The 24,604-nt window shown below is 47.9% G+C and overlaps 2 protein-coding genes across 6 annotated transcripts in view; one reads left to right on the top strand and one right to left on the bottom strand.

Moving 5' to 3' along the window:
- Window positions 1-11,794: 11,794 nt before the first annotated feature.
- RNF223 (ring finger protein 223) lies at window positions 11,795-19,280 on the top strand. 3 transcript variants are annotated; one of them, XM_083628948.1, is made up of 3 exons: window positions 11,795-12,242; window positions 16,876-17,021; window positions 17,805-19,280. In XM_083628948.1, the coding sequence occupies exons 2-3, from the start codon at window positions 16,970-16,972 to the stop codon at window positions 18,656-18,658; spliced, it is 906 nt and encodes a 301-aa protein (XP_083485074.1). In that variant the 5' UTR covers window positions 11,795-12,242; window positions 16,876-16,969; the 3' UTR covers window positions 18,659-19,280. The 3 variants fall into 3 exon arrangements, with proteins under 3 accessions (XP_083485074.1, XP_083485073.1, XP_083485075.1); XM_083628947.1 differs by lacking the exon at window positions 11,795-12,242 and adding an exon at window positions 12,253-12,455; XM_083628949.1 differs by lacking the exons at window positions 11,795-12,242; window positions 16,876-17,021 and adding an exon at window positions 12,253-12,455.
- A 2,232-nt stretch (window positions 19,281-21,512) lies between these two features.
- The window catches only part of LOC310769404 (tyrosine-protein phosphatase non-receptor type 11-like), a 67,450-nt gene continuing 64,358 nt past the window's right edge, over window positions 21,513-24,604 (bottom strand). For 2 of the 3 annotated variants that reach the window (XM_083628725.1, XM_083628726.1), the window contains exons 15-16: window positions 23,696-23,821; window positions 21,513-21,842 (exon numbers count right to left, since the gene is read on the bottom strand). In XM_083628725.1, the coding sequence (XP_083484851.1) occupies window positions 23,737-23,821 (85 nt within the window). In that variant the 3' untranslated portion in view covers window positions 21,513-21,842; window positions 23,696-23,736. Of the gene's footprint in view, window positions 21,950-22,130; window positions 23,822-24,604 lie in introns of all 3 variants that reach the window. The other variant, XR_014551632.1, reaches the window with a different exon arrangement.

Here is a 24,604-nt window from a genome sequence, read left to right as displayed (position 1 = left end):
GGTGCACTGAAGGTGGTGGGAGAAAAATAAGGAGGCCAAAGAGAAGCAGGCAGCAGCAGGTCTACCCTCTCTTTCCAGGAGGTGGCCACAGGTTCAGTGGCGTAGCGTGGGTTGTCAGCACCCGGGACAAGGCAAGTAATTTGCGCCCCCTAACCCGGGGCAAGGCAAGTAATTTGCGCCCCCTAACCCCTAACCTGCCACCGCTGCCAGCTTCTTCTTGCTGCTGCCTGGTCTGGTCTGGTGTGGTTCTCTCCCGCGCTCAGCGCTGCGTGGCCGCTGCACTGTCCCTCCCCCAGATAGTCCCTCGCTCTCTCTCCGCACCGCACGCCTGGCACCCACCCCCTCCACAGTGGGCGGCGACCCGGCGGCTCGGATCAGATTCGCACAGCCAGCACTGCAGTGAGAGAGAGTGAGTGAGCCAGGTAGGGGCAGAGAGCTGCGAGTGCGAGCGCGCCCCCCCAGATGTTGCGCCAGGTGCGGCCGGCCCCCCCCTGCAGCCCCCACGCTACGCCACTGCACAGGTTACAAGCACAAGAGAAGGAGGAGATCAGTCAGTGGCATGCAGTGAAATTTTTCATAGGGGAACAGTAAGGGCCAGAGGCACTAGCTTGCAAGGGCAATTGGGGGGTTGACATCATACACATGATGTCATGATGTCCTGACATCATGCATGTGAGCATAGTGCTTCCCTCCCTAAGCTGGGCAGAAGCTTAGGGGCACATTTAGGGGACTGGCCTAGTTCCCCTACTCCATTGTGAGCAGTGCAATGCTATGGAGCATGGCTCTGTCGCCTCTCCCTGCTGTGCCCAGCCTGCCGCCTGAGGTGGCTAATGAGCAGGCCGGCCCTGACTTGAGCACAACAGCAACTCTTCCCCACTTGCCATTCTCAGCAACAGGTGTTTAGAAACCTACTGCCTCTGGGGGAAGATAGCCATTGATACCCTGGGCAGCGCTTGGGGGAGGGAAGAGAAACCCACAGAACCAATCTAAGTTATCTCATGCAAAGAGAACCTGGTGGAGTCCCCTGACTAAACATCTGTGAGCCCTTGGGGGTCTGCAGGTGGCAAGCTGAGAACCCCAACTTGGCAGTTATCCAGCCAACATGTTATTGGGGCATGGATAACTGTGACTAGGGAGCCAGTGTGGTGTAGTGGTTAAGAGCGATAGACTTGTAATCTGGGGAACCGGGTTCGCGTCTCCGCTCCTCCACATGCAGCTGCTGGGTGACCTTGGGCCAGTCTCTCTTTGAAGTCTCTCAGCCCCACTCACCTCACAGAGTGTTTGTTGTGGGGGAGGAAGGGAAAGGAGAATGTTAGCCGCTTTGAGACTCCTTCGGGTAGTGATAAAGCGGGATATCAAATCCAAACTCTTCTACTAGATCATCTCCCTAAGGACACACGGAGAACCCTGCTAGATCTGGCGCAAGGCCCATCTAGTCCAGCCTCCTATCATTATGGTGGCCTTCCAGGTGCGTGTTAGGAATCCCCCATAAAACACCACTCTCCCTGCTTTTGATTCCCAGCAACTAGCATTCGGAGGCGGACTGTGTCTTCCCAAAAAGAATTATTGGAGGGAGGGTTTTGGTTGTTTTTTTTTTACCAGGGAGTGATGTGAAACAGAAGATGGGGACAGCTGGAGCAGATGGCCGTTACATCGAAACGTCTGCTGCCCAAGCTCAGGTTATGGAAACACTGAGAGCCCAGGGAGTGAGTAAGTACTGGAAGCACAGTCAGAGGGATTTGCAAATAGCCATGTGGCTAATTGATTTGATCTCGGGGCTTGTTGCCTCTTGCCTCCTCCAAACGGTGGTTCTTTAATGAGGCCCGCTGACTAATTGGCACTCATTAATGGGACCGTGACTGCCAGTTGCTCCAGGCCCTGTTTTGCTGCTCTGCATGATCACGGACGCCTTGCTTATGAATAGGCATCCTTCTGAACATTCCCGCCATACCTGGGGATAACAATTATCCCTTGTTCTCATGCACTGATCAGGTGCTGCCTCTTTACTGTTCTCTGGCTCATACCGGTGCGCCTCCCTGGGCCCTGCATAAAAGCAGAGAGGGGCCAGTCCATAAGGATAGTGCTGAAGCTCAGACATGAGAATGTCCCACCCTGTTGCTATGCTTTATTCAAAGGCCTTACCGTGTGTGGGGAGAGGGGGGGGGAGGAGCTCATTGGTAGGGATGGAGAGATCTGACAGCTGTGGTTTTCATGCCCACCCCCCAAAAAATCTTAAATTCTTTACACTCCCACAGAACTCATAATTATAAAATATCCTTATGGGAAATCCATCAGTGTTTCGATTCAAATTTTCCCTACCATACATATTTTTGTATACAGTTTGTTTGTTTTAATTTGTAGACAACTCTTCCTCTGAAGATCACAGAGTGGTTCATTCACAACATAAAACACAATATGAAGAAACAAGAAACCCCTACACAATAATAATACTGTGGTACCTCTGGTTACGAACTTAATTCGTTCCGGAGGTCCATTCTTAACCTGAAACTGTTCTTAACCTGAGGTACCACTTTAGGTAATGGGACCTCCTGCTGCTGCCACGCCGCCGCCGCCCGATTTCTGTTCTCAACCTGAAGCAAAGTTCTTAACCCAAGGTACTATTTCTGGGTTAGTGGAGTCTGTAACCTGAAGCGTCTGTAAAAACAAACAAACCATTAACTCCACTCCCACAGACACATTTAAAAGGCCATAGAACAGGGGTAGGCAACCTAAGGCCCGTGAGCCCAATCGCCTTCTAAATCCAGCCCGCGGACAGTCCAGGAATCAGAGTGTTTTTTCATGAGTAGAATTTGTCCATTTATTTAAAATGCATCTCTGGGTTATTTGTGGGGCCTGCCTGGTGTTTTTACATAAGTAGAATGTGTGCTTTTATTTAAAACGCATCTCTGGGTTATTTGTGGGGAATAGGAATTTGTTCATTATTTTTTCCAAAATATAGTCCGGCCCCCCACAAGGTCTGAGGGACAGTGGACCGGCCCACAGCTGAAAAAGGTTGCTGACCCTTGCCATAGAACATCAATCAGCCAAACACCTGGCTAGAGAGAAGTGTTTTCACCTGGTGCCTAAAGATATGTAACGAAGGTGCCTGGCAAGCATCCCTGGTGAAAGCATCCCACTTTAGAAAAGGCCCATTCTCATGTTTCTGCCCTCTGGACCTCTCATGGAGGATAGCCAAAGAAACGCCTCAGATGATGACTGCCGGGTCTGGATCAGTTTATATGGGGAGAGGTGGTCCTTGAGGTATTGCGGTCCCGAGCCGTTTCAGGTTTTATACGTCAAAACCAACACTTTGAATTGGGCCTGGAAACTAACTGGCAGCCAGTGCTGTTGGACCAGGGTTGGTGTTCTGTGCTCAAACGGTCTTGCCTCACTGAGCAACATGGCCGCTGAATTCTGCACCAGCTGAAGTTTCCGAACTATCTTCAGTGGCAGCCCTACACATAACGTGTTGTAGTAATCTAAGCTAGAACACTAATAATATACTCTTTTGCAAGCAATACTGTGCTATTTCCACTCTAATATGCGCGTTCTCCTACACATGAGTTGGTTGGGGTACTGCTCCGCAAAATTATGAGAAGGGTGAATTTCAATAGATGTTCAGGTTTTGGTTCCAGTATTGGCTCAAGAAGTGAGAGTTAGCATCTATACATCATTTTCATATAGTTTTCTTTCAAAAGAGAACAATCTGCAAATTTCAAATTTATTTTCCACAATTTTATCCTCTGTGAATTTGTCCAGTCCAACAGTTGCTCCTCCAGATCCTCCCAAAGCATGGACGAAGGATAATGGAAATTGTAGTTCAACAGCATCTAGAAGGCCTCAGGCTCCTGAAAGCCATTACAGTGGTATCTCAGGTTACATATGCTTCAGGTTACAGACTCTGCTAACCCAGAAATAGTACCTCGGGTTAAGAACTTTGCTTCAGGATGGGAACAGAAACCATGTGGCGGTGGCGTAGCGGCAGCAGGAGGCCCCATTAGCTAAAGTGGTGCTTCAGGTTAAGAGCAGTTTCAGGTTAAGAACGGACCTCCGGAACAAATTAAATACTTAACCCGAGGTGCCACTGTAAATTGTTTTAAACTGCTTTTAACCTTGAGTTTTAAGTGTTGTAACCCACCCTGGGACTTTAGGTGAAGGGCGGGTAAAATAAAATAATAATAATAATAATAATAATAATAATAATAATAATAGGGTTCCTGCTGTGTCTCTGCATGAGGATCTGATCTGAATTTATTTAGACTGATTAGAAAGAGTGAGTTTTAATGATGAAGTTAAAGGAGGTGGTTGCACGGAGTCTGCTTGGAGGGCCGGCAGTTCCCCAACTCCTAAGTTAGATGGATCAGTCCTTTGAAATTCTGCATAAGGCTGCTGCTTCCTTTGCTCTCAAGCTATGCCTCGATCATTGCCTCCTGACCAGTAATTGCGTGGGAAAAGAACCTGACATCCACCCCGGGAGAATGGTTGCTATTCCTGTAATTGGGAAGCAGAGCCGTGACTAATGAGTCACCTGGCTCTGAAGGGTGACATCACTTGCCTTGCACCTTTCATCCCATTATAATAGTTACATAATCGTTTAGGGCAGTCTCCCCGACCATCAGCAGGAAATGAAGACTGGCCAAAGAGTGTGTAATGGGAGGAGGAGCAGGATCCAAAAGCTGGCATGTGCTCAGATTAACCAAGGCTTGGGAGTAGGATGTCCCCTGATCTTTAGTGATACCTGCTTGCAGAATCGCTGACTCAACCTTCTTGACATTGAGCCACATAAGCAGGAAACGAATAAAAGGAAACCAAGCCGCCCTTCAAAGTACAAACACACTGGCTTTTCTTTCAAAGCGTTATATAAGAGTTCCTCTGAACATGGGCAGAATGCCTTTCCCCAGCCTGAGACATTGCAGCATATTCTCACATAATTAGGGACCTAGGATTTCCTTCCAGGTGTGTTAGTACAGTGGAGTGCAGGTAATAATGATAATAATAATAATAATAATAATAATAATAATAATAATAATAATTTATTTATACCCTGCCCACCTGGCTGGGTTTCCCCAGCCATTCTGGGCGGCTTCCAACAAAAGATTAAAAATACATTAAAACATCAGTCATTAAAAACTTCCATAAGCAGGGCTGCCTTCAGATGTCTTCTAAATGTCAGATAGTTGTTTATTTGACATATGATGGGAGGGCGTTCCACAGGGCCCTGTTTCATGACAATAAAGCAGTATAAAGATTTTAAAACAGGTTTTCAAAAATGAGATTTATATGCATCTTAATAGGCAAATTTTCCTTTTCAAAGTAATGCATATTTTGAGCAGTGGATTTTATGTATACTTGAGTTACCTTCTTAGGCCAACTTGCTTTTAACTCCTGATTTTTACTGAAAATCCTGGTGTGTATTTTATGTTTTGTGTAAACTGATTAGCCGTTTCTAATAATTTAAAAAACAAACAGACACGACCTTCAGCTCCAGGCAGAATGGCCAATAATTAAGAAGGATAGCTTTTGTGGTCTAGTTTCCCCGCCCCCATCCCTGAACTTTAGTTTTGTATTTTCAGCAGCTCAGCTATGTCTTTACTGGACTACAGCTCCCATCACTGCTGACTATTGGTTATGTGGGCTGGTGCTGAAGGGGTTTTCCAGCGACATCTGGAGGGCCACAGATTCCCCACCATGGCTTTCGACAAACACCTGGTTTCCTCTGGCCCACACCAGTTCTGAGTCAGCTGTTAGCCACTGGCTGGAAGGCACACAAGATAACCTCAGTAGACGTTAACTCAGGCCCAAATAAACTACGATATAAACAAAGGTGTAGTGTCAGATTTCCTTTTCAGATCACATTTATTATTGTTGCTGTTACTGTATTTATTAGCTAATAATGGTTTCGAAAAATATTAACATGTAGCAGGAAGAGAAAATAAAACAGGACCGAGTAAAATGAATTTATGCAAATCTGAATGAAATTATGTAAAACCTAGTTGAATAAAGACGTAAAACGAAATCTTGAATTTCCCTGACAAGGCACAGCAGCCTCTCTTTAAGAACAGTGTTTTCTTTTTAAGAGCTTTCTCCTCTTATCTGTTAAACTGCAGAAAACGCATAGCCTTCACAGCTGAATGTTTATTTTGTCCGCCTGGTAGATAAATTGGAGACTCGTGATCAGATCTCCCCATAAAAATTGTCCTAAGTATTGCTCTACCAATGCATTACAGAGAACTGTTTTGGTTCTCCAACTACAGTGGTACCTCAGGTTAAGTACTTATTTCGTTCTGGAGGTCCGTACTTAACCTGAAACTGTCTTAACCTGAAGCACCACTTTAGCTAATGGGGCCTCCTGCTGCTGCCGCGCAGCCGGAGCACGATTTCTGTTCTCATCCTGAAGCAAAGTTCTTAACCTGAAGCACTATTTCTGGGTTAGCGGAGTCCGTAACCTGAAGCGTATGTAACCTGAAGCATATGTAACCTGAGGTACCACTGTATATTCCTCTCACTTTGTTGTTGTTTTGTGTGTGTGTGTCTGAGCCGAATTTTTGCATTGTGGAATTTTTCTTGTGAAAACTGTGCCTTGTGGAACATGGGTGGGGGGGACAGTTAATGTCCCTGAAAAGTGCTAAAAGCAGGCATGGATAACTCAAAAAAGTTGGCATTGAAATACAATGCAAAAGTTCTATTCTCCTTATACCAGGATATTGGCAAAGACAGAACCTCAGAGGATGGCCTGAATTAGCCAGACAGTTCAAGGTTTCTTCGCCACATTTCTTCTAAGTGACTGGAAGGAGATCTGTGATGAAAGCCAACTCCTGCTCCTCTTTGGAGACTTCCTTGCCTTGCCTGGTGACGAATCACTCCTGGCATTCCTAGAGTGGCTTCCGTGGGAGAGACACGTGCCATTGTGCGTGATATGGATCTGATACTCCCCTCCAGGCAACCAGACCCTGGACCACATCCAGACTTTCCTGCACATGTCATTTGCATATGGATCAGGAGCAGAAAGCCGAAGCATGAACACAGCAGACATGTTTAAAAAGTGCACACACAAGAGTAACTCGTGTCTGTTCTTCCAGCCCCTGATCACAGGAAGCAGAAAACCCTTAGTGCATTATAACAGCTAACATTCCTTTATTTATTTACTTGCCAGCTTGCTTTATTTTTTATTCAATTGCTTTTTAAATATATGTTTTATTGATTTGTTAGCAACAATAAAAAAGTGCAACCAGGACAAAGAATTAAAAATTTAAACCACACAGCCCGGAAGGACAAAAGTACACAGATGCAGCTCAGCTCCAAAGGGATAACGAAGCAGTACCTCATACGAAGGTTCCCTCTGCAAATAATAAAGATATATCAGAAGTATTCTCCACCTGTGGATTCTATCATTATTGAAAACAGAGGTTCTATATCATCTTAAATGAGCCAGACAGTTGCATATACTGGTGGGACTGAACTGGGTTTGTTTACAACCATTTTACACTTTCAAGCTCTGGAAAGTGGGGTGCGGGGGAAGAGAGAGAAAACATAGCCTAGATCTTAACTTTGGGTTAAACAAATGTGTCCCCAACTGATTTTGCCAAACCTGTGCCGATACAGATGCCGTTTGAAACAAGCTCTGCACCAGCACTCTTTGGATGGAGGAATCCAAAAGACTCCCAACTTGTTCCGCAGGACCATCCCAATACACCCCCCCATCTCGACCAGGGAAGACGGGGGTGAGTGAAGATTGATATCAAGAACGAGCCAGGAGTGAAGATATACAGTGGTACCTCGGGTTAAGTACTTAATTCATTCCGGACGTCCGTTCTTAACCTGAAACTGTTCTTAACCTGAAGCACCACTTTAGCTAATGGGGCCTCCTGCTGCCGCTGCACCATCGGAGCACGATTCCTGTTCTCATCCTGAAGCAAAGTTCTTAACCTGAAGCACTATTTCTGGGTTAGCGGAGTCTGTAACCTGAAGCGTATGTAACCTGAAGCGTATGTAACCTGAGGTACCACTGTACATTGGGAACAAGGTGAAGAATCAGAACAACCTTACTGAAGTAGAAATCAAAGGCCATCGCAGGAGGGAAAGGGGCCTGCTCTGAATCATGGCAGGTGGGTGCAGAGCGAAGAAGACGAAGACAAAGAAAAAGAAGAGGAGGAGGAGGAGGAGGAGGAGGAGTTTGGACTTGATACCCAGCCTTTCACTTCCCTTAAGGAGTCTCAAAGCAGCTAACAATCTCCTTTCCCTTCCCCCCCAGGAGACACCCAAAGGGCAACCCCTGCCATTTCCTTCCTAGGGATGGGAGGAGAGCAGCAGGGCCTCATATTCGCCAAGACACCACTATAGAGGCAGCTTATAAATACATCATCATCATCATCATCATCATCATCATTATTAGGGCTGCTTAAGAGGCAGCAGATCTGGCATTCAAGGCGTGTGCTGCCTCAATTCCTGTCACAGCAGCATCATCTGAGGGCAAGGCATTCCTTGGAGGCCAGATCTGCTGCCTGAGGCAGTCACTTCCCCTTGCCTCATGGGTGGGGCGGCCCTGTTGTTTTGCTGGTGAGACCCTGGGAAACAACAGGGGAGGCTGTTCTCCCCTTTCCCCTTCCCCTCCACTCTCCCTGCTCTTTCCCTCCATGGTCCCTGATGTGGTTCAGAGTGAGAAGGAAAGAAGCAAGGAGAAGCAAGTCTGAGCAAAGGGGAGAGCGACCCCCTCCCCATTTTTTTGCTCAAATGCTTGTGTCTTCATTTCCCATCCTGTGTGTGGTAAAAAATGAATACGAGGCAGAGCAATGGAAAGCAGGTTGAGAGATGATAATTGAAGGGCTAGGTGAGATTTAAGCTCCAGGCTGCTTGCTGCTTAAACTGTAATCTGTAGCAGGGGGTAGGGAACTTGTGGCCCGGCAGGTGCTATTAGCCTACAATTCCCATCAGCCTCAGCCAGCAAGGCCAGTTATCAGGAACCAAGTTCTGCTCCATCCCTGATCCAGAAATTTTCAGTGGCTCAGTAATACCAACTGCACAGTCCCTGTTCGTCTCCATCAGCCACGGGGACCAGAAGCAAGTGCTAAGAGCATGGGTAGGCAAACTAAGGCCCGGGGGCCGGATCTGGCCCAATCACCTTCTAAATCCAGCCCACAGATGGTCCGAGAATCAGCGTGTTTTTACATGAGGAGAATGCTTTTACAGTGGTACCTCGGGTTACAGGCGCTTCAGGTTACAGACTCCGCTAACCCAGAAATAGTACCTCGGGTTAAGAACTTTGCTTCAGGATGAGAACAGAAATCGTGCAGCGGCAGCAGGAGGCCCCATTAGCTAAAGTGGTACCTCAGGTTAAGAACAGTTTCTGGTTAAGAACGGACCTCCAGAACGAATTAAATTCTTAACCCGAGGTACCACTGCATCTCTGGGGTTATTGTGAGGCTGCCTGGTGTTTCTACATGAGTAGAATGTGTGCTTTTATTTAAAATGCATCTCTGAGTTATTTGTGGGGCATAGAAATCGTTCATCCCCCCCAAAAAAAATTATAGTCCGAGCCCTCACAAGGTCTGAGGGACAGTGGACCGGCCCCCTGCTGAAAAAGTTTGCTGGCCCCTGGCTAAGAGGAATCACCAAGTTAGGATCACCTGCACAAACTCTCTTTATTAATTTAGCATCCGATGCAGCCTTGTCTGAAAGGCACAAAGATGTTCATACAAAATGCAGATGACACCACCAGGCAGAAATATATACATGAGGTTGTGTTTTGTGGTTTTTATCCATGTCATTTGCAAAGCCCATGTGCCTATTATGTGCATCAACAAAGGGGAGAGATTTTTTAACAGCTACTGTTAGCATAAAGCACTTGAGCAGAGTCTTCCCTTTCTTCTCCTCCACAATTAATAGAAGAACTCTCAGGGCGCTTTCCTGCAATGGATATCAGAAGAGCTCTTGAAGGGATGCCTTTTGTGAAATTTGTGCAACATAATATATGTGCATGAAGGGCGGAAAGTAGAAAAGCAAGATACTTTGCTACGAAAAGGTGGCATCTACAACTTCAAAGGGACGCAGGTGGTGCTGTGGGTTAAACCACAGAGCCTAGGACTTGCTGATCAGAAGGTCGGCGGTTCAAATCCCCGTGACGGGGTGAGCTCCCGTTGCTCGGTCCCTGCTCCTGCCAACCTAGCAGTTCGAAAGCACCTCAAAGTGCAAGTAGATAAATAGGTACCGCTCCGGCGGGAAGGTAAACGGCGTTTCCGTGCGCTGCTCTGGTTCGTCAGAAGGGGCTTAGTCATGCTGGCCACAAGACCCGGAAGCTGTACGCCGGCTCCCTCGGCCAATAAAGTGAGATGAGCACCGCAAGCCCAGAGTCGGCCACGACTGGACCTAATGGTCAGGGGTCCCTTTACCTTTTTACAACTTCAAAAGATTCTGTGGAATAAGGGAACGCAAGATGATGCTATTTAAAAAGGTTAAAAAAAAGAAATCACTTTTTTTAATTGCAAGTTTCTAGCATTTAAGGGCTGCAAAAATATGCTGGCAAAGAAAAAAAAAAGAAACTGTAGTTCTATGGTATAGCACACATTTTGCCCCAGGGTCAATGCTGAGCATCTCCTCCTAAGATAGATCAGGTAAGCAGGTGAGAGAAAAGACTTTTCTTTGCCTGAGATCTTGGATCGCTGCTGCCAGTCAGAGCAGACAGTGCTGAGCTGGGTGGTCTAGTGATTCTGGGTCCACAGACAAACTGCAGGAATGAGGAACGGCTGGTGACAGCTTTGTTCTTCCCAGCCTCTAAGACAAACTTGTGCAGCAACTTTGGAACTGCCTGGCTCATGTGACCTTAGGGCAAATCCTCATATTGCCAGCTCCTTAATGCTAAGGGGTTATCTTTAAATTACAAACTTTCTCGTGACAGGTGGACAAACAGACGAGCCCTTAAGTCAGCTTGGTGTGTTCCTAAGCCAGAAAGAACAGAGGATAGAGAGGGGTGTGTGGATGTGTGTAGAAACTAGCCTAAATAAAAATAAAGTTAAAGTTAAAGTTTACCTTTATTGTTCCACTCCCTTTTGCCTCTGGCTCTACTCAGCACCACCCAGAGTGGCTGGGGAAGCCCAGTCAGATGGGCAGGGTATAAATAATCAATTATTCTTATTATTATTACTACTACCTAGAAAGGAATGTGGCTGACTAGCTGGAAACAGTTCCCCATCCCTGCTCTAGATCAGCAGACCAACTGTCCCCATTTTCCAGGGAGTCTCAGATTTCCAGAAGCGGTCCCGGTTTCTGATTTGATCCTGGAATGTCCCACTTTGCCTTAGGACGTCCCTATGTTCATCAGAGAAATGTTGGAGGGTACTGAGTTAGGCGAACTCTGAGCCAAGGAGATAAATAACTATATAACCTTCAGAAGGCACCTGAAGGCAGCCCTGTATAGGGGAATATTTTAATGTTGAATGCTTTATTGTGTTTTTATATCTGTTGGAAGCTGCCCAGAGTGGCTGGGGCAACCCAGTCAGATAGGTGGGGTATAATAATAAGATGATTCTTACTACTACTATTACAGTGGTACCTCAGGTTACATACGCTTCAGGTTACATACGCTTCAGGTTGCAGACTCCGCTAACCCAGAAATAGTACCTCGGTTTAAGAACTTTGCTTCAGGATGAGAACAGAAATTGTGCTCCGGCGGCGCAGCGGCAGCAGGAGGCCCCATTAGCTAAAGTGGTGCTTCAGGTTAAGAACAGTTTCAGGTTAAGAACGGACCTCCGGAACAAATTAAGTACTGTACTTAACCCGAGGTATCACTGTATTATGGAATAGGATGTCACTATTTTCATCAGAGAAATGTTGGAGGGTATGGATCGGTATTTTAACGAATATTTTATACATTTCATGTAAACTGCTGTGAGGTTTTTGTTGATTAACATAAACCTTTCTAAATGAAAAGGCGCCAAGTTCTCTTTTCTTTCTAAATGGTGGCATAGACACAACAGATCTAACTCTGGGCCTGAAAGCACCAGAAAATATATATGCCAGAGGTCCATTGCCTTCGCTGAGCTGCTTGAAACCGGAACAAAAAAGTATTTCCTTTGCCAGATCTCCAAAAGGACAAAACTTCCACGAAGTGGGCAGGGCTCTCAGGAACTTTGATTCTTCTGTTCAGAAGCTGCTCCAGCCGGTCCTGTTTGTCAACACTGGAAGCCCCGCCCTCTGGGCGAAGCCGGCCAATGACAACGCAGGCCTTGCCTGACAATCAGGAGAGACAGGTAATGCTGATCAGGTAAGTCATCCTGCTAGACCAGAAGGTATAAAAGACACCTGAGTAATTGGCCCGGTGGCCAGTGGTGTGGATGGTGTCCTTTGAGAAGGCACCAGGACAAGTTAAGAGCAGTGTATTGGGAAGGTTTATATCAGGGAAGCATACCAGCATGCCGTGAAGAGGAACAGAACTACTTCAAAGATTTTGCACACTCAGACAGGTAAGTTGATGTTTTGCTTTCTCCTAACTTCTGGGTCAGCAGAAAAGACCAAACTAACTTCAAGGTTGCCATGGGAACTTTTAGGGCCAGAGGAGGAGGACCCCCCAAAAAATCCAAATGGTTTCCCTTCTAGTAATTTATGGGGCCCAATCCACCGGAAGAAAAACTTTATCACATCCCAGCTCTGCCACAGAGTTCCTAAGGTAGCTGTGGTGCATTACCATTCTTCAGCCTGCACCCAGAATTAAGGTTATTATCTAATAATATCCTCAACAGAACTGATGCAAAGTTGTGTGAGAAAGAGCCTGCGATCGGAAATGTTTTCTGCGGTAGATGGGGCAAAGGGCTTGAGCTTAACAGAACCAAGAGAGATGTGTTGGGCTTTGAAATTTTATTTTCCTAACGGTGAACGCTTTCCTGAGGCAACCGGGCCTCTCTTGGAAGCGAGGGTGTGGAATGCAAATTCCAGCATAGTTTTGCAAAGCAGATAAGATAAAACCACTCCCGGGAGATGCTTAGAAGTATAATTTCTGGAAAGGCCTCGGAGGCAGCAACCCAAAAGATACCTCTGAGCGTTGGGCTTTCAGTGACTCCACCTCCTGACACTTTTGAGACAAACATCCTGCCATCATCCCAAGTGTGGCAATTGAGTGTCATCAGGAGGAGAGAGGAGGATGTTGATGCAGGGAGGCGATGGGTCCATTCGATGGCAAACTACCTGCCAGACTGTGGCAAGCCAACAGACGCCTGCCGTGGAGAAGGAATGAAAATGACACATGGAGGATGAAATTGACACATCAGGCACAGGATAGGTGGCAAAGGGTGGGGGTATCTTTCGTATTTCATAGGCCTGTCATGCAAAGGAAGATTTATTTTCAAGGAGGGCAGTAGTGAACTCTCAGAGCATCTGCTTTGCATGCAGAAGAGCTTAAGGCCAGAAAATTGGTGTGTGTGTGTGTGTGTGTGTGTGTGTGTGTGTGTGGTGTGCTCATCTTCCAAACTGGTATTTCATGTTCTCATTTTGTATATTTATGTTGTGAACTGCCCTGTGATCTTCGGATGAAGGGTGGTGTACAAATATACTACTGTGAATAATAAAAAGGTGGTCTCAAATACTCCAGGCAGGTCTGGGAAAGACTCCCTGCCTAAATCCCTGGAGAGCAACTGCCAGTCAGTGCAGGCAATACCAAGCTAGGTGGGCTTTGTAAAGGGAAAGAATACAGGAAGCTGCCTTATATACCAAGACCGTCTTCCACCCACCTGCTTTCCAGTGTAGATTAAAACAAACCCTGCCCTTGGATAATAGCCATTGCTTTCAATGCAGATGTTTTGTTGAGAGTGCAGAGCAGTGTTTTGCAAACTTGGGTCTCCAGCTGCAAGTCCCATCATCCCTGACCACTGGTCCTGCTAGCGAGGGATGTTGGGAGTTGTAGTCCAACAACAACTGGAGATCAGAATTTGGGAAACAGTGGTGCAGAGGGACAACAAAGGGACTGGTGGGAGGTTCTGTCCACCTGTCAAAATGTCCATCCCTGCAATACGGATTTGAAGTGGGGCCAGCAGGGGCCAGCTGCTTCCACACAGCACTTTTATTTATTGCATTTGTTTGTTTTACTTATTAAATTTATATCCCTGACTTCCACCCAAAGGAGCCGAGGGTGGCAAGGTTTTGGGGGGGGGCTCGGCGCTGTTCCTGCATGCAGGTTCTGTGCTGCGTCCACACAGTGAAGTCCTCATAGACGTGCAATCAGATTCTTCCCCCCCTCCATTTAATGCAGTTGTTGCCCTTTCCATATATCAGATCCTGAGCAGAAATGGTAAACTGTTGTTGAGCACGTCCTGCTCCTAATCCCACTCCTAATCTGACATGCTAACCAGTCCACCACACTGGTTTTCTGGGTGTCTGGTGCATGGAGTTTGCAAAAGCTGGTTCACAGCCTGTTCCGATCATTCCCAAACTTATTGCTGGGTCTGCCGCAAGCAAAACAAACACATGCCGTGACTTGGAGCACCCACCCATATTGGGAGTTTCCCTGTTGCTTCTCTTTGCAATTCACTGCTCTGACATTGCCTCTTTCCAATTCTGCTCGTGTGGCACCACAGCTGATTCTGTCACATGCCTCTGCATTGAGCATGATATCCATGCACTAATCCCGAGTTCAGAGTTGGAAATTGATCGCGTGCCCTCGGAGAAGGTTCCCTGCTGCATCTCTGTATGAGTCACCTAACTGGGTGTGAATCACTGATTAGGCTGAGTCAAGCCTGATGTATTGATTCATGCAGATGCATGAGGGATGAGCTTCTCCAGGATAAATTCTCATATGTTGCACGTCCTTTAAAGACATCTGACAGAATCAATATGGTGTCGAGGCTGGAATAGGTGAATCCAGGTTCAAATCTTCACACGGCTGTAAAATTCACCTACCTTACATAATTGTTGCATTGAATAAAATGGGAATACTTGATGGTCACAAGTCCCATTCATTTGCCTCTGTCTCCAGTGTTTAGTAATCGGAGGTACTCTTGCCTTGAAGCTGGGTCAGGCCAAAGACCCATCTAGTCCAGCATCCTGTTTGCACAGTGGCCAACCAGATGCCTCAGTGGGAAAGCTGCAGGCAGGATCTGAGCAACTCTGCCATCAAGCTTTTAGCCCAAATCTGCCAAGTTACTTAATGCGGGCTAGACTTGAGTGCGTAGGAGTCCTTGCTATTGCTTCTGGGTAAGGTAAAACCTGCCATGCCAAGGGCTATAGTGGCATCTTCTTCCAGGAATTGGCATGTGACTGAGGCACATGAACAGGCAGAAGCAAACGGGTGCAGATTAATTAACCTGGAGCCGCAGCATGTAGCAGAGGCATTCAATTCCATTGAATTGGGGTGACTCAATCCTCCTGGTTGAATTTGAATTATTTCCCAGCTCAGCCTAGCCTCAAAAACAGGTTGAGCTAGTTCCATGAGTACTGTACATGGAAATTAGTGTTCCTTGCTTCAGGGCTCTGAGCATCTCACCTGATCGCAGGGAGCCTGTCCCATTAGACACCTCACTGGATGTTTTTAAAACACAGCCAAATTCTTCCAGATGTCTAAAGAGGATTAGTTGCTGTGACTTGGCACAAGCTTTGTTTAAAGTTTCCTGGATTTGCACAGGGCAAGCCGAGTGTGGGAGCAGGCAAGAGGTACAAGCGAGGAGACCTGGGTTCCAATGAAGCTGCCAGGGGACCTTTGGCCAATCGTAATCTCCCAGCCTTCCATGCTTTGCAGGGTTGCTGTGGGGATAAAAAGGTGGGGAAGGGGGAAACAGAACTATATCGCTCAGCCCCAGCTCCATGGAGGAAAGGCAGCATAAAAACAGCCAGGTAGATCTTCTGAGTGCAAAAGAAAAACAAAGAATTTAATTATTAGGAAGGATGGGAACTACAACTCTCATCAGCCCCAGCAAGCTTAGCAGGTGGGAGTTGTAGTTTAGCAACATATGCAGCCCAAGTTTGAGTTAAAATTGTTGCAAGAATTTGATTGTCATTAATTCCCACATTCCTTTCTGGCCTTCTAGGAAGTGAGATTTAAACGACTCTAGGAGGAAGCTCTCCCAAACCAGACCTTTGGCCCATCTAGCTCATTGATGCCTACACTGACTGGCAGCAGCTTTCCAGGGTTTCAGGCAGGGGATATTCCCCGCCCCTACCTGGGATTGAACAGTTCTGCCACCCAGCCATGGTCTTTCCCCAGGAAAAGATCATAGTCTCATCTGGCTTCCTTTTTGGAAGTGCCAAACACTGCAGCTTTATTACACCAGGCTTCTAGGAACTGGACTGTTGTCAGAAGACACCCTTTTAACGTTTTATTGGAAATGGAAGTGTGTGTGTGTGTGTGTGTGTGTGTGTGTGTGTGTGTGTGTGACAGAAGCTGGTTACGTTAAGACGCAGTCATAATCTTGCCTACGCAAACTCCCAGCCTATTAAATAAGGTTTAATTTGGCCGTAAACTAGCGGACGGGGACGGGCTTGCCAGAACTGGGGCTAAGAGCACAAGCAAAACCCTTCCTGTCCCTTAGAATGAGAACCTTCCCCAAAGTGCTGCCCAGGCAAGCGGCGTTGAACTACAACTCCCAGAAATTCCAGGCAGCACAGAGATGGGCAAGTCCACAGCCAGGGCCAGCTGTTATTTCAAAGACAGAAAATGCCAGGCCCCCAAACCCTATTGGCTTCTTCTAGCTGGTGATCCCTGCTGAACGGGCCACTGCAGTACCAGCCTCCACCCACTAGTGGCGCTGTAAGCACCACAGGGATCTGTTGTGGCTTGCAAACTATGGGTTCAAGACCCACTGTGTGCCTTCCTGCCCACCTAAATAGTTGAGACCTGTGTTTACTCTCTGGTGCTAGTACTTACCTCCAGCTCTGAATGGACTTGTCTGTCTGTCTTAGGCTCTTGCGCAAGCTGCCCGTCGCCACTTCCTCCTCCTCCTCCTCCACCGAGCAGGCTAGATAGCCAACCTTAGAGAGATCCCTTGTGGATTTCATGGAGACGGCAACACTTCTCTCTTCTCAGCTTAGGAGAAGCACCGGCTGGGGTATGTTTTTACACTTTTCTATCGGTGGCTCTGCCCCTGGTGGCTGGTGGCTGGTGGAACTGGCAGGGCAGAAGGTGAGGAGGCCAGCAGTGGATGGAGCCAGAGCCAAGGTCAGGCACAGTCACCCCCTGCCCAGCTAGAAGAAAGAAGGCAGGCAGGCGAGGGACTGGCTGAGGTTGGTTGTAGCAGTGCCCTCCTATTCGGCCAGCCTCCCCGGCTTATGGGTGGAGGAACTGTGTGTGTGTGTGTGTGTGTGTGTGCACATACATCCCCAGCAATTGGTATTCAGAGGTATATAGCAGCAGCCCCCTCAGTCTGTAGCTGTTGATAGATGCTCTCTTCTGCCAATTAATCTAATTCCTTTCAGGAAAAACAGAATTCCTTAAAGCTAGTAATACTTGTCCTAAAACTGGATTGGAGTATCAAGTCATTTCCATTATGGATATTTATGGGGAATGTCAGTCCTGGGGGCCACAAGTGGACCTCCAGGCCTCTCTGTGTGGCCCTTCCAACTTTCCCCCAGGCTACCTGTCACCCCACCCTGCTTCAAACCCGCCTTGAGTGCTTTTGTGTGGCTGGTTTGTGCCGTTGCACTTTTCCAACCTGAGGACAGAGAGGAGTGTGTTTGTGTAGAAACTAGCCTACTGTACATAGCTAACATTTGCATGTGTCCCCACCCCCTACAAGATGCAAGCTCACGTATCTACCCATCCCATTTTGGTTCTTCCTTGTCTTGCCCTCCCTTAATACAGATTCTCTCTCTCTCTCTCTCTCTCTCTGCAGATTCCGTCATGTCCTGCTTCTCCCACGTGTGGCACACGGAAGTGCCCAACTCTCCTCCCACCAGCCCCACCAGCCCCGTCCCGGCTGCCCCGCACGAGATCCCCGTCCCCCTCAGCCCCATCGTGATCACGTCTCCCGCCTCAGAAGGCCGCCCCCGTGTCTGCTCGCCGGTGTGCTCTCCCACCTCCGGGAAGGTTCGCCTGGGCTCCCCCACCTCGCCGCAGCCGGGTTCCCCCATCGAGTGCTCCATCTGCTTCAACACCTATGACAACCTCTTCAAGACGCCCAAGGTCCTCCAGTGCCAACACACCTTCTGCCTGGAGTGCCTGGCCCGCCTGACCGCCACCCTCCCCCCTCACCGAGTCGAGGACCAGCTCCCCTGCCCCTTCTGCCGCCAGATCACCGAGATCCCTCTGGAAGGGCCTCCGGGCCTCCAGACGAGCAAGGAACTTCTGGCCACCCTGCCTCCCGAGCTGCAGAAGGAGAAAATGATCTGGATGGAGGGCACCCGCCTCTGCTGCAGGCAGTCGTCCGACCCAGAGAGCGCTGAGCCCTGCATCAGCATCGACGTCGCCCCCAGCAAACCCGAAATCCCTGTGGTGCCCCCAGAGAGCTTCATGAGCAGGCTTGCCCGCTGCGACATGTGCGATGACTGGAAGCGCATCATGCTGCTCTCGGCCTTGATCATCATTCTCTTCTGCATCATCCTGTGGCCGGTCCAGTGCGCCCTGAAGACGGGCAACCTCCGCTGCTTCACCAGGACTTACACGCTGAGCAGGCCACACTATGTGCCACCGCCTCCAACCACCACCCCAGCGCCAACGATGAGCGACATTCTTGACCTGCTAGGGTGAGCTCCAGAGAGGGAGGAGGGACTGTGTTTCAGTGGGCAGAGCACATATTTTGCACGCAGGAGGTACATATTTTGTACCTCCAAGTTGAACAAAACCCTCTTGGCCTAAGACTGTCACAGCGGACAACTCTAGACTCTAGGTGGTCCAACGGTCTGGCTTTCTGAGTTGGGACATCGGTGCTTTCTGCTCTCTCGACATGCTCATGATGCTCTTTTTAGGAACCTCTGGAAACTTTTAAATAAAGACATTGCCGTTCCATACGCCCTGTGGGTTCTGCTGTGTTAACCCAGTTTGTGACTCCCATGGCAATGCAGAGAGCAGAGGTGAACCTTTTTGCAAGGTCAACACCTGCTTCTCTGAAAGATGCCCACCAAAGAGTTACCTGGAATGATGCCTCCCCACACGCCTATCATACCAGCAGGAATAAGAGGCCAGCTGTTCAAAATTGCACATTGTCCTCCCCTGGGCCCATTACATGTGAAAGGACAATGGGAAAAAGGACTTTCCCCCAGAGACTGACTCCCTTCACCAACAGCTTGAATGAAGCCTATGCGCAATTATATCTTGGAGTGCGAAGAGAACGTATTTAATTTTATATGTGTTATTAAACATTTCAATTTTATATAGATGGTGTGTGGTATTCTACAAATATGGCAGTTTCTTTAAATTGACTTAAATATGTGTTGGTGTTTTGCAGGATTTCCCCCCCCCCCGAAGGGTGGGTAGCAGTGCGCAATTGAAAGAGAGAGAAAACAAGCAGAGAATGGTTTCTAAAGAGGTTACGAGGGGCTACCTGCACTTGTGGTCTTTCCATTGGGGGCATATGATTGGCTGCTGTGAGAACAGGAGGCTAGACTAGATGGCCACGCTTTGGCCCAATCCAGCAGGGCTCATCTTGCTAGATGGGTGTCAATGAGGTTCCTTCGTGGTTTATCACTGGTATGACTAGCCTAGGAGAATGCACCATGAATACACTGTACAACACACACACACATTGCAAATCCTTTGCCACACGCAGAAGGTTTCTCAGCAAGCAACTAACTTTCGGAAAGATTTTCTAGAAGAACGAACTTTTAAAAACCCATGGTTTGATTAAACAACCCCTCCCTCCCAACCATCACCACCCAGTGGGTTCTTAAGCCTGATCTGTATTGAGACATCAGCAAACAAATAATGACCCTGTAAGCTAGCAATGGTCATTTTTCCCAACTCTGTTTTAAGCACACAAAAACAAAACGCACCAGCAAGACATCGCAGCTCTGAAGCAACTCACAGAGACTCCCCCCTAACCTTTTCCGAAGGCAGGGAAACATGGTGTCTTGCAAATGCCGTGACATTTATGTTAGAATTCCTGCTCTGTGATTGCAGGAGTCATGGGATTGTTGTCTTTCACATGGCGGTCCTACTCGAGAGTAGGACGAGGTCCTGACAACTTGCACCCATTAAGTGTTCGTTTACAGCTTTCAGCATGGCCCCTTTGTTTACTGCCAGCATTCAAGGTTTAATTTGGAAGTTTCTCACCTCGAGACTACTCTTCTTAAAAAGACAAATTCTACTAAGATAGGGTTGCCATAACTTGAAGAGCAAGAAAAAAAGAGGTCAGCTGCTGCCAGCCCAAGATGGGGTCAGTGGTCAGAGGGCTGGTGTGATTTAAGAGTCCAGCAAAATCTGGAATGCCACAGATGTTAGCCATCCCTGATGTAGGGGGAAAGGTACCCTGTTTAAAAAAACCCTCTCGTTAACATAGAGAAGCATTCCTAATATTCTCAAAATGGTGGCACAATTTGGCATTTTCTCCGCATAAGGGTAAACCAGGCAGTGACGAAAGGTGTTGCTTTACTGTAAGATAGCACAGCCATGTTCAGTCATAACAGTAAGCCAGAGCTGCTCTGAAGGTGATGGACTTCTCCCACATTGGAGGTTTTGAGACAGAGGTTGGGGGCGGCTGTCTGCTAGGGATTTCTTTAGCTGTGAATCTTGCATGGCAGGGGGTTGGACTAGATGACCCACAGGGTCCCTTCCAACTTTACAATTCCGATTCTGCCATAATGTGGTTTCTCTGAAGCAAGCATCACACTGGTGACGCCCGATTCACTCCTACTGTACTTCACTCCTCTCCTGGCAGAATAAGACAACAAGGAAGCTTCAACTTCTAGCTGTTTCTGAACAAGGTGTGTGGAAGGATGCCCGTAGCTCCCTAGCAAGCCATGATCAGCATGGATCGTTTTGTTAGCTAGCCGATCATAGCCTACTAGGGAGCCACAATTGGTGGGCATGGGCAAAATGAGTAAAAGCCACAAACAAGAGTTGCTGCAACATACTACAACCTCAGCCCAGTATACCTGAAGAAGCGTCTCCATCCCCATCGTCCAGCCCAGGCACTGAGGTCCAGCTCCAAGGGCCTTCTGGTGGTTCCCTCACTGTGAGAAGTGAAGTTACAGGGAACCAGGCAGAGGGCCTTCTCAGGAGTGGTGCATGCCCTGTGGAATGCCCTCCCATTAGATGTGAAGGAAATAAACAACTATCTGACTTTTAGAAGACATCTGAAGGCAGCCCTGTTTAGGGACGGTTTTAATGTTTGATCTTTTATCGTGTTTTTAATCTTCTGTTGGGAGCCGCCCAGAGTGGCTGAGGAAACCCAGCCAGGTGGAAGGTGTATCAATAATAAATTACTACTACTACTACTACTACTACTACTACTATTCTCTCCTCTGCAGCTCAGTAAACCCAACCCCACCGAGGAGAAAACCGTACCACACTCCATGCACAACAATGTGCTTTTGCCTCCTATTTCTGTGACGTTTTAACAACTTTCCCTTCCCCACCCCACAAAAAAGGACACTCATTAGCTTACTGTGCTTATATATATATCTATATATCTATATAAAAAAAAAACAAGTTAAAAGGAGATTCGTAGGCTCTATTACAGACATCCAGAGGCACTTGCAGATAAACGGCATCAGGGAATTTGTGCACGACGGGGGGGGGGGGGGAGTTTGTCTCTCTCCTGAATAAGTTAGGCCAAGATTTGTTCCTAAAGCATGGACAGCTCCTCCCTTGACAGGTGGCATGCTGGGTCAATCTTTGGTTTTCTGTGCTGAATCCAAGGTTCAAGTGGTGAAAACGAGCAATAGGTGGCGATGGAAGGTTGTGGAGGACGTGCAGATGCGGCTCTCAGCAACCCCTAATATAAGGGTAGGAAAAAAGGGAGGGGGAAAGAGGTATTCGCTTTATTTATTTGCTCTGAGCATTTGTACCCCACTGTTCAACCAAAAAACACTCCCAGAGCAGCTTGCCTATGATTGAACCAAAACTACCTGCAAGCTTGAGATTAAAAAACAAAATGAAAAACACAACACACGAGGAGAAAGGGACAGGGAGGGAAGAGGAAAATCAAAGCTCAAAACACCAGTTTCTAAACTCTTGTTCCTATAATGACCAAATGATGGCAAGGTGCTTGATGCAGCTGGGCATCCAGCAACGCGGATGAAACTAGCCTTCTGCTTGCTATCTCTTCCACTGAAGCCGCTGGGTGGGGTGGCTGCCCCCTAGATGACAGTGATGGGGAGAGGAAGACTGATGGGGGCCGGCCTGTCACACAGCAGAACACAGCTACTCTGCCTCCCAGCAATTGAACATCACAGTATTAACAGAGACAGAATAGCAAGTGTCTCTGTTTTGGTCCCTGGCAGAACCGCCCAGATCGCGCCCCCTAGCCATGGACAAATTAGCTCTTCTTTCCGCCTCTCCTCCAACCGCCCCCCTTCACCCATTCCATTCACCCTCTATTTAAAACCATTTCTTATGAGGCAATAATCGATACAGTCATACCTTGGATTAAAGTCGCTTCAGGTTGAGTGTTTTCAGGTTACGCTCTGCAGCGACCCGGAAGTAACGGAACGCGTTACTTCCAGGTTTCGCCACTTGCGCATGCGCTTAAAATGATGTCACACGAATGTGCAGAAGCAGCAAATTGCGACTCGCACAGACACGGGTTGTGTTCTTTTCTGGATGCGAACGGGGCTCCGGAACAGATCCTGTTCGCATCCAGAGGTACCACTGTATTTATATTTATGGACATATTCCATAAAGGCCCACAATCGCCTGCGCCCCTGGCGGGGGCCCACCTCGCCACCCCTAGCTACGCCCTTGCATCCCACTAGTCCACATTGAGATGACATATCTCTTTCTCTCTCTCTCTCTCTCTGGCAGGGGAAGGGTATGCTTTTCAGCTCAAGGGCCACATCCCCTTTGGGGAAACCTTCTGAGGGCCACATGCCAATGGTGAGCGGAGCAATGAAAGCAGAATTCTATCTTGGTGGGGTAGGCTAATCTCCACATACACAAGCCCCTATCTATCCTCCATGCAGACAAACAAGAGGCACCATCAGAGTTGCAAGGGCACTTTCAGCCTGACAAAGAAGATGTGGAACAGGGCCGGGGAGGGGGCGTGGCCTGTGGGGAGGGGTGTGGCCTATGTGTCAGGGGGTGTGGTCTGCTGAGAGGGGGCGTTGCCCAGGGGAAATTCTGAGGGCTATGCAAGCAAGTCTGGAAGGGGCACATTTGATCCCATGGCCTGAGGTCCCCCATCTCTGATCTGTGGGCTGCGGTGGATACCATTTCCTTCTCTGCCCTCAAATATAAAATGCCTGGGGCATTTGGGCAGGCAGAGCGGAAGAGAGGGATTGCAAAATGCCCAGAAGCAGTTCCGCTCAAACCGGATCTCCTTTTTTTTAAAAAAAAGAAAACTTGACTATGGTACTACCAGTAATAACCTTCAAACCTTTTCAGAGAGTTTTTTTTTTAAAAAACAACAACACCACACCACTGAAAATGAAAAGAAAACCTTTCAAAATGCCCCCTGCCTAAAATTTGTCTCCTGTGAATGGGGCAGTGAATATTGGGTGATGAGGGGGGCGGGGAATCTCTCTTCCTCTACGGCGTACGGAACAGGAATGTTCCACGCTGCAACATTTTTGTTGCAGATCCCACTGGTCCCTTAAAACAGCGTTAAAGTTAAACAAACAAACCACAGACCTGTTTTATAGCCACCAAGTACACGTCCCTCTCCGAAGCTGCTATCTCCCTGAGCTGCTTAAACCTGAGACCTTTGTGGCTTTAACGCTGAGGTTCTCGTATACGGAGGCAGATTCTTCGTCGACTCTAGAGAAACACAGAAACACAGAATTGTGGAGTTGGAAGGGGCCTAGTGGGGCATCTAGCTCAACCCTCGTCTTACGCAAAACAGGAGAAAGGGGGCTGGAACACATCAGCCAAGAGCAAACTCCTATCCTCCAACCCCCCTCCCCCCCCCAAGAAAAAACTTCTGGAAGTAGGGTGTGGAGAAGAGAGGGGGCAAGAGAAGAAGTCTTGCAACAACTAAGCCAGCTAATATGCCTGGGACATCACATTTTGCATTCTTGGGGGCTTTCGAGTGTTCAAAGCATCTCACATCTATTATCTAGCTGTAACCACATGGGCGTTTTGCTGCTGCTTCCCCTGTCTATGAAAGCATTCTCATCTTGAGAGGCAGTGCGGTGTAATGGGTAGAGTGCTGGAGGACCAGGGTTCAAATCCCCCTCTCGGCCACCGGGTGTGTGTGTGTGACACCTTGGGCCAGTCACTGCCTCTCAGCCTAACCTACCTGACAGGGTTGTTGCAGTGATGAAATGGAGAGAGAGCTAAACCAGGTAAGACACCTTTAATTCCTTGGAGGAAAGGTGGTATAGAAATGTAACAACAAAATAAACACTAAGAACTGAGGCAATGATTGGGTTCCTTGGCAGTAATGTTTGCTGGGAGGCCTTTGGGCATGGAGGTGAACTGTTGGCTTCCCACCCTCCCAACATGCCAATTGGATGCTATGCTGCTCACAACAATTTGTATTTCTGCCCTCTCACAATTTCCTCTGGCATCCCCAACTCTGAAAAGAATGTTCTCTGTAGC

This window comes from Podarcis filfolensis (genome assembly GCF_964270895.1).
Source record: "Podarcis filfolensis genome assembly, chromosome: 8".
Taxonomy (NCBI): Eukaryota; Metazoa; Chordata; class Lepidosauria; order Squamata; family Lacertidae; genus Podarcis; species Podarcis filfolensis.
Note: the sequence above shows the minus strand (reverse complement) of the source record. Positions and strands in the feature narration are given on the sequence as shown.

Bases quoted from the DNA above. Each gene is read 5' to 3' on its own strand.
- RNF223 (XM_083628948.1), top strand. From the start codon at position 16,970: ATGGAGACGGCAACACTTCTCTCTTCTCAGCTTAGGAGAAGCACCGGC. The intron at 17,022-17,804 runs GTATGTTTTTAC...CTCTCTCTGCAG, and splicing joins TAGGAGAAGCACCGGCTGGG to ATTCCGTCATGTCCTGCTTC.